This window comes from Ambystoma mexicanum, chromosome 3p (genome assembly GCF_040938575.1).
Source record: "Ambystoma mexicanum isolate Mex_15411 chromosome 3p, UKY_AmexF1_1, whole genome shotgun sequence".
NCBI lineage: Eukaryota > Metazoa > Chordata > Amphibia > Caudata > Ambystomatidae > Ambystoma > Ambystoma mexicanum.
In genome coordinates, this window is record NC_090925.1 from 361,827,012 (window position 1) to 361,840,245 (window position 13,234).

At 45.8% G+C, this 13,234-nt stretch overlaps 1 protein-coding gene across 4 annotated transcripts in view; it reads right to left on the reverse strand.

Moving 5' to 3' along the window:
* Nucleotides 1–13,234, reverse strand: part of NOL4L (nucleolar protein 4 like) — an 843,583-nt gene that overhangs the window by 130,252 nt on the left and 700,097 nt on the right. For all 4 annotated transcript variants that reach the window (XM_069651017.1, XM_069651019.1, XM_069651018.1 and 1 more), the window contains one exon: nucleotides 6,419–6,541. In XM_069651017.1, coding sequence (XP_069507118.1) covers nucleotides 6,419–6,541 — 123 coding nt within the window. The remainder of the gene's footprint in view (nucleotides 1–6,418; nucleotides 6,542–13,234) is intronic.

The window sequence follows — 13,234 nt, forward strand, 5'->3', positions numbered from 1 at the left end:
ACAGCCACCCTGCTGGGTGAGTGACACCTAGGCTGGAATGAATGGGAGAGAACTGAATAAAAGGCAAGTCTTTTGGCTTGGAAGGCAGAGTCGACCACTGGATGAAGGAACCGAAGAAGAGCTTGAAGAGGACGCCTGCTGCAACTCCTGGACCGTTGGTTTGCCCGGTGAAGGCCTGCTGCAGTGACTACTTGCCAAGTTTGCATCGACAGAGAAGCCCCTGCAAGGACGACTTCTCCCTTTGAGTTGGTGGGACCAATCAACTCCAAAGTAAGCCACCTGGACACCCATCTCGGAGCTGGTTGAATTTCCTCAGAGTTCCTGCATGAACCGTATAGCCAGGGAGAGGGACACCAGATTGTGTATGTTACTTTTAAGCTGGCCTAAAGCTTTTGGAAGATCCTCCGGACACCCACGAAGCAGGACTGACCAAGCCTGAGCCCCCTCAGCATAGTGCGGGACCCCAGAAGTAAGGACAGTCCACCTTGACAGCCAGGAATCGCGCGTATTGCTATTTGCTGTACCGCAAGGAGTTGAAACGTGAAACAGCCACTGAAAGTAAAGTTTGCCGGTTGCCAGTTTTGACAATGCCAGTGCAGTGCAGGAGTCCCCCAACGTCCTCCCTCTTGTCCCCACGACAGAGGCCCAGGAACAGTGAGATCTGCAGAGCTGCACAAGAACAGAAGTCATAAGCTGCATCTTTTCTTCTTTACCAAGGTACTGTAAAACAAGTCTAAGAGAACTTACCTCTTACTGTGTAAGTGCTTGTAACTTCTGCAACTCACAAGTCTAATCGGCTTGTGGCCCTACATTTGATTCTTCTTTTTATCAAAGACTCCTAAGAACTTGTGCAAATACTTTTCCATTTACTTACCTGAAGGGCTGCATCCTATACAAAGACTTTTGCCCATTGACTTTAGCTTAGCCTATTTGAATTGAATGACTGCTATCTGAAAGTATTTGCCCTGCTTATGAATATTTGTAATTTCTTGTGTTCTAATAACCTTTGACTTTTACCAACTTTTTAAGAGTATTCTGAATGCCAACAGTAAGATATTAATGTCCCCAGCACCCTTGTTACTGGAGTCACCTGTGGGTGTAGGTTGTGTCTGTGGACCATCCCTAAAGGGTCTTGTCTGATTCAGAAACTCAGAGTGTACAGTATTGAAGTGTATTTGTATGTTACTAGTATATTCCTCCCTTCTAAAGAAGGCTTTATAACAGACTGATAAATAAATTCATAAGTGTTTATGCAAGAAACCTTGAGTGTAAGAGTTTATTTGAATACCTGTAACTGTGAATCTTTGTGTAACTCCACTACAGCTCACATTTCCCCTTTTGAGATAAGCCTGGCTGCTCAACACGCTACCAAAACTGTGTAGTACAAGCTTATACCAAAGATTGGGTTGCCTATACCTGTAGTCATAGTTGCTTGTAGTGTTCCCAGAGGGTACTGCATTCAAACTTTGCCTAACACGACTTTGGGGAAAACTCTGAGGATTCCCCTCCAGCTCTGAGCTGGAGGTGAATGCGCCGACTTTCCTGCCATTTTCGGCACAATTACTGTGGCACAATTACTGAATTGGGCGGTATCCCGGTAGATGTACCACCAGTATACCGCCCTACTTCTGATAGAGCCCTATGGGCCTCATCACAAGTTTGGCCTGAGCCCTTAAATGCAGCGGTAATGGTATTGTCGCCAAATTTAAAGGCTGGCAAAATCACGAGTTGGCCGTAAAAATGTCAATTTTCAGGCCGTTTCTGGTGCTATTACCACCACCGCAATTACCAGCGGCGGTAACAGCGCTCGTCGAACCCCATTGCGTCCTAAATGGTGATTTACTGCCCCCCACCCCCACAACTCGTGATCTGGCGCAAATTGTGCGGGACCGAGTTGCGGTAGCGCTATAACACTGGGTCCTTTTAGGGAATCAGAAAGTATGGGGAATACCAACCCTTGTTCCTTTCCGCTACAGGTACATGTTCTATTGCACCTTTCTCTAGTAGGGTCAATATTTCCTGCACAAGGAGCGGATCTAGAACTTGAAAGAGTTGTTCCCCAGTGGATGATCCTGAGGCATTTTTTGAAAAGGAAGGCAGTAACCATGGACCACAGTTTCCAGTGCCCAAGCATCTGAAGAAATGCCCCGCCATTCGTTCAGATGCTGAGTAAGTCTGCCTCCCACCGGGGTCTTGTGAGCCAAGGCCTCAGAGTGGTTTAGAAGCGGCTGAAGCAACGGCTGAAGGAAAGGCTGCTGCTGCTTGGGCTGACTTAGCACCTCTCCCTCATCCACCACGAGGGAATCTTCTCTCACCTCTTTGACCTGCTTGTCCTCTTCCTCTTCCAAATGAGGATTTGAATCAAAAGGACTTAAACCTCCAGGAAGAGGAGCCCGAATAGGGGTGCTGAAGCTGTCTAATGACAGTGCTAATGGATTTAGCTGCCGCCTTTGAGGTCTGCAGCTTTTCCAAACTCTCATCCTCCTTGCTGCCAAACAACCTTGAGCCGCCAAATGGCATGTTGAGTAGTCTTGCTTGCACATCTGGTGCAAACCCAGACATCCACAACCACGCAAAACTATGTAACACTGTGCTAGCCGCCATGGATCTGCTGATGCTGTCTGCAGTATCCAAACCTGACCGGAGACATTCACCATTGCCTCCTTACCATCCTTGATGATTGCCAGAAAACTGTATCTTTCCTCTCCTTCCGGGATGTGATCAGCCGCTATTGCAACAGTGTCCCACAGGGTAAACGTAAATCTAGATAATGTGCAAGTGACATTTGTCGACTTCCATGCCATACTACCCGCAGTGAAAACTTTTCTCACCCAGGCATCCACTCTCTTATCATCCCTGTCAGGAGGGATGGATGGGTAAGTTGAATGCTTGGTAGATGCAGCAGCCTGAACCACCAAGCTTTCTGGTGTGGGATGCTTAGTGAGATACTCCGGGTGTCACTGCTGGATGGTCTGTACTTCGTAGCAAAGGTTTTATTTACTGCAGCCACAGTTTCTGGTGTCTCCCAATTTGCAGAGACCCTTTTCTGTAATGCCATTTGAAAAAGCAAACTTGGGTCTTTCTGAGGACCCTGGTCCAAGATGTCCGTCATGTCATCCTGCAAAAAAAATGGAGTAGGCCTACTCCATCCTAAAAATTCGATAACCTTTCCCATACATTTTCTATATGAGTCAGCATGCTCAGTTGGGTCTGGTTTGCCAAACTTTAACTCTGGCGAGGTACCCAAACCACTGGCTGACTGAAGGTTATCGTATAAATCTCTTAGCCTGGACTCATCAGATATTATTTCCTCTGGCACATTAGGGGTGCCAAACTGTAGTCCAAAATGTGGTGTATTGTCATCAGAAGGAGGTTCCTCCTCATATATGGCTGACAGAGACTTAAAATAGTCCTTTTTAGGTAAAGGTTTGTAAATCTTTTCCTGTAGCACTACAGGCTTCGATAATGTCGTGGTAGTCGTCGCCGATGGCTTTGAAAATTGGTGCCGATTTAGTCGGCGTTGACTTCGGTTTCGAGGCCCTCCAGGAACATTGACTCAATGACACTGCACACAGTGCCCTCTGTTGAAATTCTTTTCCGAGCAGCTGGAGAGATAATTATCACAAAATGAGGAATACGTGGGAGGCACAATCCATTCGAAAGAAACTTCTAATCAAGCATTCTGTGCAAGGCGCCAAAGCTTTTATACCCAGGGATGGTGCAAACATATTTTGCGCATAAACCCATGCGCTGTTTCAACTAGGATAAAACATAGATATCAACCTTTCACCTCCTCGAAGTCTGGCCGATTGCTATACTTAGGTTTGCACCAATATAGCCAACACTGTTTTTCCAGGACTTTAAAATCTAGTCCTTTGAAGGCTCTCTCAATAAGAAATGTGAAAAGTAGGATTCCTTGATCCCCAAAGATGATCTCCTTCTGTATAGCTTCAGGTCTTATAATCCTCTAGGCCTCATTCCAAAATAAAATATGAAGTGGAAAATAATCACACAACTACCATTATCATTCCACCTGGCAGTGGCATGGGTATTCTTTATTATTACCCCAATGTTATGAAATTACTGCTGGTGATAATAAATACGGCTATCAGAGCACTTTGTTAATTTTCTGCAGATCAATTAATTCAGTCCGTGGTAACAAATGTACTCCTGGTGGTAAAGTATCAAGAGCAGAAAACAAACCTATATTTCTGGAGTGTATATCACCGAAGACACCATTTTCATTACAGTTTTAGATAACGGGTAACACCATTTTTTAAGAAATATTTTCCTGTGCTGGGGATTGATGATGGACATATTACTAGAGGCAGAAGTGTTCAACCCAGTAGTGTTAGGCCACAATCTTAAAAGGACAATGATTAGACAGAGCATCATGGGTATTATGAACATGTCATCCAAAGATCCTATTAACGATCCAGCCCTTTTGTCTGGAAGTGTAATCAACAAAGTGGGTTGCAAAGCATAGGTATGTATTTGCTTGGAAAGGTTTGCTCGTCAACAAGACAGATCAGCGGGTGATGGGGAAGGGGGCCAGAATGTTGGTGAAATATGAGACTTTACTGACTAAACTTCAGTTTCGTCTTGGTGTTGGCTGGGAGAGCATACCAGTGGCAAGGAGATAAAATGGGGGTCAGCACAGAGAGACGTGGGACAAAGGGCTAGAGAGAAGAGGGTTAAAGCAGGAGAGTAGCGAGAAATTTTGCAATGTATTAGGAGGCTAGGCCATGGAGGGATGAAGAAAATGAGCAGAAACTTGTGAGTGATTGTGCACAGGCCCCACCCCTCAGCAAAATATGGCGAGGTAGAAGACTATCCAGGTAGGCCTGGTGGAATTCGTCACATTAAATCCTTAAAGTGTTTTCTCCCTACTGTTTTCAATGCTATTTTCACCCAAAAATCCTAAAGCACTTCAAATCAATTAGTCTGCATGGATACAACATTTGATTTCATAATCTTTTGTATTTCTTATTGAAAAGCTCGAAAGACTTCCACTGGAATTCACTCTTCTGGATAGGTCAGACATATCAGGATCTGCTGTCTCAAGGTCATCTTCAGGGATGCAGCAGAAACATTTTGTGATCTATATAAATGTGATTGGGGGTTTACTATGCTTCTGATTGGCATGTTTGCATATGCAGACAATGATTACGTCAGCATTTTCATCCCACACATCCTTCACAAAACAAAAGTGTCTGCAGAGTCTTGGACTTTAAGCAATTTCCTTTCCCTACTCTTTAGTGAAATTTACTTTTGGATGAAAGGGCTGATGTGAATAAAACTTGTCCTCAGCGTTCGCTCACAATATTAAATTGCACTCATTGAGTTCATCATGTCCACATTCAAGTAACCTAGTCCTGTCACACATGGGGAGTATCATTCATATGCACAACTAGCTGGGAAGACTCAGCCTACCTCCCATTCAGCTCTGCTTCACTAGATAGTAAGAGTAATGCTGATGTAGGCATCCTGGTGACCTGACATACAACGTCAGCTCCCCCATAACCGTTTGTCTCTTCTTTGATCCAGGACTTTCTCCAACAAGCCTTTGGCTGTCATGCTTGCCTGCAGTCCCTTGTCGTCACCACCGAATCGTAGTTTGAGTACAGGAGACTAACGATCTAACTAGCGAACTTGGAACTTTCAAACATAAAGGTTTTGGCAGCAGAGGTTTGCTACCATGGCAGTTCCACTATACAAAAAGATCGCTCTACCTGAATGCTGCATAACATTTGCCCTATCTCTAACATTGGGCTTATTTTTAACAAATGGGTAACTGTAAAATTACGATCAGTATCTTGCACAGGCAATCAAAATTGGCCCATCTTTCCCATTCATTCCTATGAGAGACTAACTCCCTGTTGAGCAGATGAACAGGGACTGGGTACCTGAGAGCCCCGGTTGACCTTTGACACCATCTTTGACCCAAGGGTTCAGGTATGAACTTTGGACACTAAAATGACTCTTGTTTAACAGTTTACTCACCTGTTACTTGCAAAACATTTTACTCATTTGCACATAAAACAGAATAAATGAATATTTTCAATTAGAACGTTTGCTTGGACATTCAAATATTGAATTCTACTTTGCCTTTCAGCTTGTCAATAAGCCCAACCCCACTTCTTCTAAATCCACCTACATTTCTCTTCCGCACAACAATAGCAGTGTTAACTTATGTACAAAAGAGCAGCACTTCCCCCAACCTTGCCACCAAGATTAACAGTAATCCAGTTTTGGTGGTTTCTTTTAAACCCCAAATAAATCAGTGTTCCTTCATCTATGGAAGGGATCTTTCTACATTTGTGTTACCCAAACCCTGGCCGTTGCCCCTCCCACTAGAGCAGGTCATGCCCCAAAAGTCACTTCTTGAATGATATGGCTGAAGGGGTTCAACCCGTACCTGTGAGCTTTGATAGATTTCCAGCCTCATTCGCTTTGCTGCTTTTCGTGTCTCACTTTCACAGGCGGCAGCAAGAATATTTTCCGCCATTGCAGAAGTCAGATGTGGGGGAGTCGGCCTTGCCTGTGGAGAGAAATGTGATACTCTCAAGGGAAGAATTCTTATTTGGAAGAAACACAGATACATTGCTAATCTCTGAGTACCCTGGTTGCATGGCTGATGCCCTGGTTCCATCATTAAGCTGTGGCAAAAGTAAGGAAATCCCCCCGAGAACCTCTGCTAGTATGGAGCCAGAGCCACTGCAAAATCAAGACTGCAGTCTAATTGGAAAGTCCATCATATCACCTGCCAATATCCCTGTCTGTCACTGCCAACACACAGCTCTTCACAATCCTGCAGCCGCCACACCCCCTATCCGTTCCCTTTTTTTAAGGTCAAGGTGGTGCACATCTTTTGAGGAATCAACATTCCACCTTTTATCTTTTATGCCACTTGTTTCAGCATGAAGAATTCCCTATAGGGTTGCAGCTTCATTCTGATACCGTAGGCCTGGTGGCCAATTAACACCTGGTGAGTTGTGGCTATTGGTGGCGGGGGAGATTTAATTTTGGACTTTGTGAGAAATGTTTGGGGCTTGTGGAAGACAGCAGGATAACACTTTGAGTCAAACAAGCAGGGATTCTGGCCCCTGTCCCGACGAATCCCTGACAAACACCTTGCCAGGTCTCGACAGGCCATGCCTTCGACGAGTAAAAGTCCACTGAGCTGAGCATGATAGAGTGGGGTTTGTGGTATCGCTCAGTCTATTAACCAACATGCTAAAAAAGCTGAAATGGGCAAATAACAAGCTGCCCTTTCTCTGAACCTAAAGCTCTTGCCTCAAATTACCCTATAGCTCATGGTAATGTCTGAGTTTAGGTACCACCCCTTTACCTCATCTGCCAACTGGCACATGCTTGTTTTGTGCCTCCAGGGATACAATGTATCTATTTGAGAGAAAGAGAGAGAGGAGACAGAGAAAGAGTGCAAGAGAGAGACAGAGACAGAGAGAGAGAGAGAGAGGACGAGAGAGAGGTGGCATCCTGAGCTAGAGAAATGGGACCTGTCTGCAAATGGCTAGGGCAGAGGTGTAGGGTGGCAGGTTGTTTTGCCTTGTAAGGCCCACTTCCTTTCCCCAGATTAACTAAATCCAGTCTAAGATCTCCTACCTGTAACTAGAAAAGTGATGGGTGGAAGGTTTTGAATAAATCTGAACCACTGGTACTGCTCTGGGCAACCTTCCACACCACTGTTGTTTTTTAGCCCACCTGCGCCATTGCAAAAGGGGTCCAGCCATATGCAAATCAGTCAGGTACTAGCACCAAGGGTAGCAGCCTAGTCTGTACTGCTAGGCCAGGTCTCCTCTGCATAGAAACACAAGCAACCCTAGACATGTTTCGGCCTTTTTGGGCCTCCTTAGTGAGGTGCAGCTTCGTTTCCTATGATGCAGCGAGCAAGGGACCCACGTCTGAGCATACCCTCTCTCACAAAGGGAGACAAACTGTAACCAGAAAAGTGATGGGTGGAAGGTTTTTAATAAATCTGAACCAATTGGCACTGCTCTGGGCAATCTTCGACACCACCATTTTTAGCCGGTCTGCGTCACCTTACACTACACACATGAACCCCCCGGTATCAGGTAATAATATCACGGCAAAAATGTCGCAGGTAAAATAAAATTGGTTTGACCCGGTAAAAGTGTATCACATTATACCATTTAAGGGGAACAGGGGTTGCGGGGGTGTCCCCAGCTCCCCTTAAATGGTAAAATGGGTTCAGGGGTTGCGTGGGTGTCCCCCGCATCCTTTATATGATTGTGGCGGCAAAACCACAGCATTTTTGCCACAAACTCTTTTATTCACGGCCATTTTTGCCGCGATTTTAAGACATGGAACCAACCCCCCACAGACAGCCAACAATGGCCTATGCATTAGCACATAAACACTCACCAAGCCACAACTAAGTACTCCTCTTTAACCCTATCACACTCTTCCACATCAACGGCTAACCAGACCCAAATCGAGCCAGTTTATCAGATCCTGTGCCCTTACCTATGGATAACATACTCCCAGGTTTCTCCGCCAAACCCATAGAAAGCAAACTGGCACTCGGGAACTGGGTATTTCCAACCTGTGCTCAACAACACCACAGGTTTCACATCTATTTCCCACTGTCCCACTAATGTACCCCGCCCCCTTTTTTCTTACAGAACCACACACAGCAAGGCCATCAATAGTGGCAGAAGTCTGATATACAAGATCACTTACATCACATTGCAGTACTGGCATAGCTGCATATGAAGTGTGGCAAAGGTGAATTGTGAGCGCTTTCAGTGTGCAAAGTATAGGTAGACTATTCCATGCTGTAGTTGTGATTTGAGGTGCATTGTGAGAATCTTGAGGGTGCCCACACATTGACTGTGTGTATATATGCATACATATTGTAAGTGTGGATAGAGATGCACTGCGAAAACTGAGGGTGTCTCAGTGATGTACTTACATAAATCCACATGATGTAAGTTAATAGAGGTGCTTTGTGAGAGACATGAGGGTGCCCCAGCAAGGGGATACTATTACATGTTGTCACAGATGGCCTCAAGAACACAAACTCTCACAGATGATTCAAGGGTTTTTATTATGAATTTAAGGGGTTCCAACTAAGGGCCCATCCCTCTTTGACTTGTCTTCCCTGGGCCTACCACCTTAGCCCAGGCTTCCCTAATCTCCAAGATGGTAACTAGAGATCGATAACCCATACTGTCTAGAATCTTGTTGGCAAGGTGTGATGGTTGAAAGGCAGTTGCTTTATCCATCTTCCCCCCTCCAGGGTCTTGAGATGTACATGACCTGGCATCCCACAATAAGAATGATAACAGGAACTGGTATCTTCTGATCGCCTTGCAATCACCAAGGTCTCACTTGATCTTCTACTCTCCTCCTTTCTCTTCCCCATTATTTTCCATCCCTCTCTCTTTATCTGTCTATTCAATATTATTCCACCTCACATCCACTACTTCTTTTGCTCTACTCACCCACTCCCACTACTCTCTACTCTGCTACTCTATCACTACTAACCATACCACCTTCTCTCAGACATCTTACTTCCACCCTTCCAATCACCCTTCTCACTCAGCCTCACTAACTCCCTTACACTTCAACCTAGTCTTGCTCCCTCACCTTACTCAACATACTCCCACAGTAGTATAATTTTTCTCACCAAGCAATACCTCACCTTTCACACGCTTTCTAAGTCTCTTCCACAATCTGCTCCACCGTCCCTCCTCTGTCACTCCTCTGTCCGTCCCTCCTCTGTCTGGTCTATCGGTCTGCCTTCTCCTACCTTGACCTTGCCTGAACAACCCACAATCTCACATTCCGTTTGTCCCATTTTATCCTCCCCCTCTTCCCTCTGCCATTTGCTCTCTCGCTCACCTGGTTCCCCAGGCCAATAGCTGCCTTGCTCTCCCTCAGGGGCCGAGGTACACAGGGAGAATCCATAAAGTGCCCTTTAAGCCCTGCCTCCTTTCCAAATTCTGATCTGCCAGTGTTTTGCAGTGGCAGCTCGGTACAGTAAATGTCAATTGCAAAGTTTGTTTTCTGTGTAATGTGAGCGTCTTGGCTTCCAGACTGCAGCGGGCAGTGCTTCGCCAGCTCTGTCCTCGTCGCTGTGTACCCCGTCTGAAAGCTGTAGACTCCGTCCTGTGACCCACAGACTTCTGTGATCCGTAGTTCTGAAACCAATGAGAAAATACTAGCCAGTATAGGGTAAGGTTGGTATGGGGTGATTGCAAGTGGTACTCTTCAATTGTAACCAGGCATATCTGAAGCGGACAGAGACTGGGGCCCTCACAACTCCCTCATCACGTCTCTGAGGCAGGACTGGTTCTGGCAACCACACTAGTAAGCTTTCTGCTCTGGGATGAGACAAGTCCCTATCCCCCCTAACAGGGTCAGATCCCCAAACCTGCCTGGCCACTGAGAAAGACAGTATATCTTTTATCTTTGATCTTTTCTCTCCTTAAAGCCTTCTTAGGCATAGACCAACGAGGGGGAAGTCTGTCTCTAGGAGAAGTTCTTCAGTGTGTCCTGGCAGGACTATCATAGCCGTGTGGAGATGGTTCCTTGCTACCTGAATCCCCATTGTTGCTTGTGGGTATAGGTCAGCATCTCCATGGACACATACTATTTGCGACAAGGGCCTTGGAGTCAGTTGCTCAGAGGTTATCATGTCTGCCCTAATAGCATGCCTTCTGCTTCCCAAATCTAAATAGGCTTTGGCCACTCTCACCTGGACCACTAGCGTAAAATGGCATTTTCAATCAGTTTCGCTGTAGTATATAATGTCCATGCTGGAGACCATGGAATGTCTTCATCTTCCAATAACAGATTGAGGAGGTATTCCACATCTGTGGGTTTTTCTTTACATTCCACAGTGGTTTCATAGAGAGTTTCTTCTTATAGATCTGGGTTCATTCAGGAGCCTGACCTCCATAGATTATTCTTTGGGGGTCTGTGAACAGAACTGTCCGGGTTTTCCACAGGCATAACATCTTATCACCTCTGGATGCGGGCCCCACCAGGATTTTTCCAGTCTACCAGTAAGGAAGGTCTAGCTAGCCTTTGTTTTGGGATCCAGTCAGGCAGGACTTGATTTTCTCGGGGCTGGACTCTCCTCTCTCACCCGAGACCCAGGTTTTCCTTCACTGGTCCTCTGAGGCCCCATAACTGGCTCATGAGAGTACATATCTCTCTAGTGCGTATTAGCTGCCTGGATTGCTTCTTCTAATAAGGACTCATGCAGGTGGGAAACTCATGTTTACAGATACAGGGGCAAGGAGTGCAGAAACTGTTCTAAGTACGGCATTTCTTTGAGCTCTTCACATGGTTTTAGATTCAGCCATTTGTTTAATAGGTCATTCACTCTATGCAACCTCTGGCTGTCACTTTCCTTGTCATAGGCGTAGATGTAGTCATCAGATCCTATAGTGTTCCCGATCCTGCCCCAGCCTCTCCAGAATACCCTGCTACAGATCTTCGTATGGTGTGGTCCCGTTGGGGTTAAATGCGTGAAAGGCCTGCTGGGCTTCCCCTGTTAGAAGAAGGATGATATACTGGGCCCAGAAGTCTTGGTGCCAGCCTGCTGTCTTGGTCACTCATTCAAAATTCATAAAGAAGAAGGGTTGGTCTTCCCCATTACCCACTTTTTGAAGGTGGCACATCCAGCTGCTGTTCTCGTCTTTCTGTGATAGCACCCCCTAAGGATGTAAGGGTGTCTTGATGTCAGCAGCTAATAGCCGGTTGGCCTTCCACCAAGAGTCCTTAAACAGGTCTTCCATGGGTGTTTGTGCAGAGTCTACTCCCCTGGGACTGGCATCCTCTTCAGGTGGTGTGGCTGTGGCCTTCGCCTGTTCCTCATGTTGGTCCATGAGTTCTCTCCACTGCTTGAACACGGAAATGCCTGGGAGGCTTGATAGTTTGCTTCCACCCCATTGGGTTAGTTTCAATAGGCTTGTTCTTTCACTGGCCTCCAGTATCTTTTCTAACAGACTCATCTTCGGTTCATCTACCAGGATTGGGCGCTACTCTGGAAGGTCTGCTCTGGTCAGAGCCGTCGGATTCCCAGGAGTCCCCCGATTCTTCTGGCAAGGAGTCCAGACTACAAAATTCCAGTTCTACTCCTACATCCCAGATCTCTTGGTGGAGAAGAACAAGTTACTTCTTACCTTGTAACGTTCTTTCAATGGGATGTTCCTCCGACGTATTACTTATCTTTGATGTTACCCATCCCAGCTTGCTGGCCTCGGAAATTTTTTCAGTAGAGGGCGCTGCGCGTCGACGTCCTTCGAGTTGATGTCCCTCGACAGCCTCCGTCTCAGCGCCGACGTCACTGAGCGTCCGTTGCTCAGTTCCGTTTTAAAGCTTGAAATTAGCTGTTCATGAATTGGTTATTGACCTTGAAGGAGTGTAAGCTGCAACCACAAGGGAAGTTTTACTGCGGGGATGGATGGGAGGGGCGATAAGGAATACGTCGGAGGAACATTCCATCGAATGAACGTTACAAGGTAAGAAGTAACTTGTTCTTCAAAGGGATTGTGTCCTCCGACGTATTCCTTATCTTTGATAGACTCCCATAGCAGGTGGGAGTAAAATTTAATATTCCCTTTAAGAATGTACAGAATGTAACACAGCTTTGCCATATCTTGTCTCCTGGCTAGAGGAGGAATCCAGGCTGTAAAATTTTGTAAAAGTATGTGCAGACGACCATGTGGCAGCCGCACATATGACCCGAATTGGAACCCCTCTCTGGAGAGCCAAAGAGGCTGCGATACCCCTGGTTGAATGAGCCCTAAGATGTTGAGGGGGCTCTTTCCCTGCCAATTTGTAACATTCTAGAATGGTTAAAATAATCCATCTTGGAATAGTTTGTTTCGTGATTGGCATTCCTAATTTGTGTCCTGTATAACCTATAAACAGTTGGTCTGCTTGTCTTATTCTAGGAAGTCTGCTGATATAAAAACTCAAGGCACGCCTTGGATCCAGCCTATGTAACCTCTCTTCCTCTTTCCCTGGGTGGGGAGGAGGATAGAATGAAGGTAAAGTTATTTTCTGAGTAATGTGGAATTCAGAGACCACCTTTGGGGGAAAATTACGCTTCACTTGTAAGACAACCTTGTCTTTATGAAAGATTGTATGCGGAGGTTTGCAAGATAGAGCTTGTAATTCGCTCACTCTTCTGGCAGATGTTAGAGCCACTAGAAAGACTGTTTTAAGAGTGAGA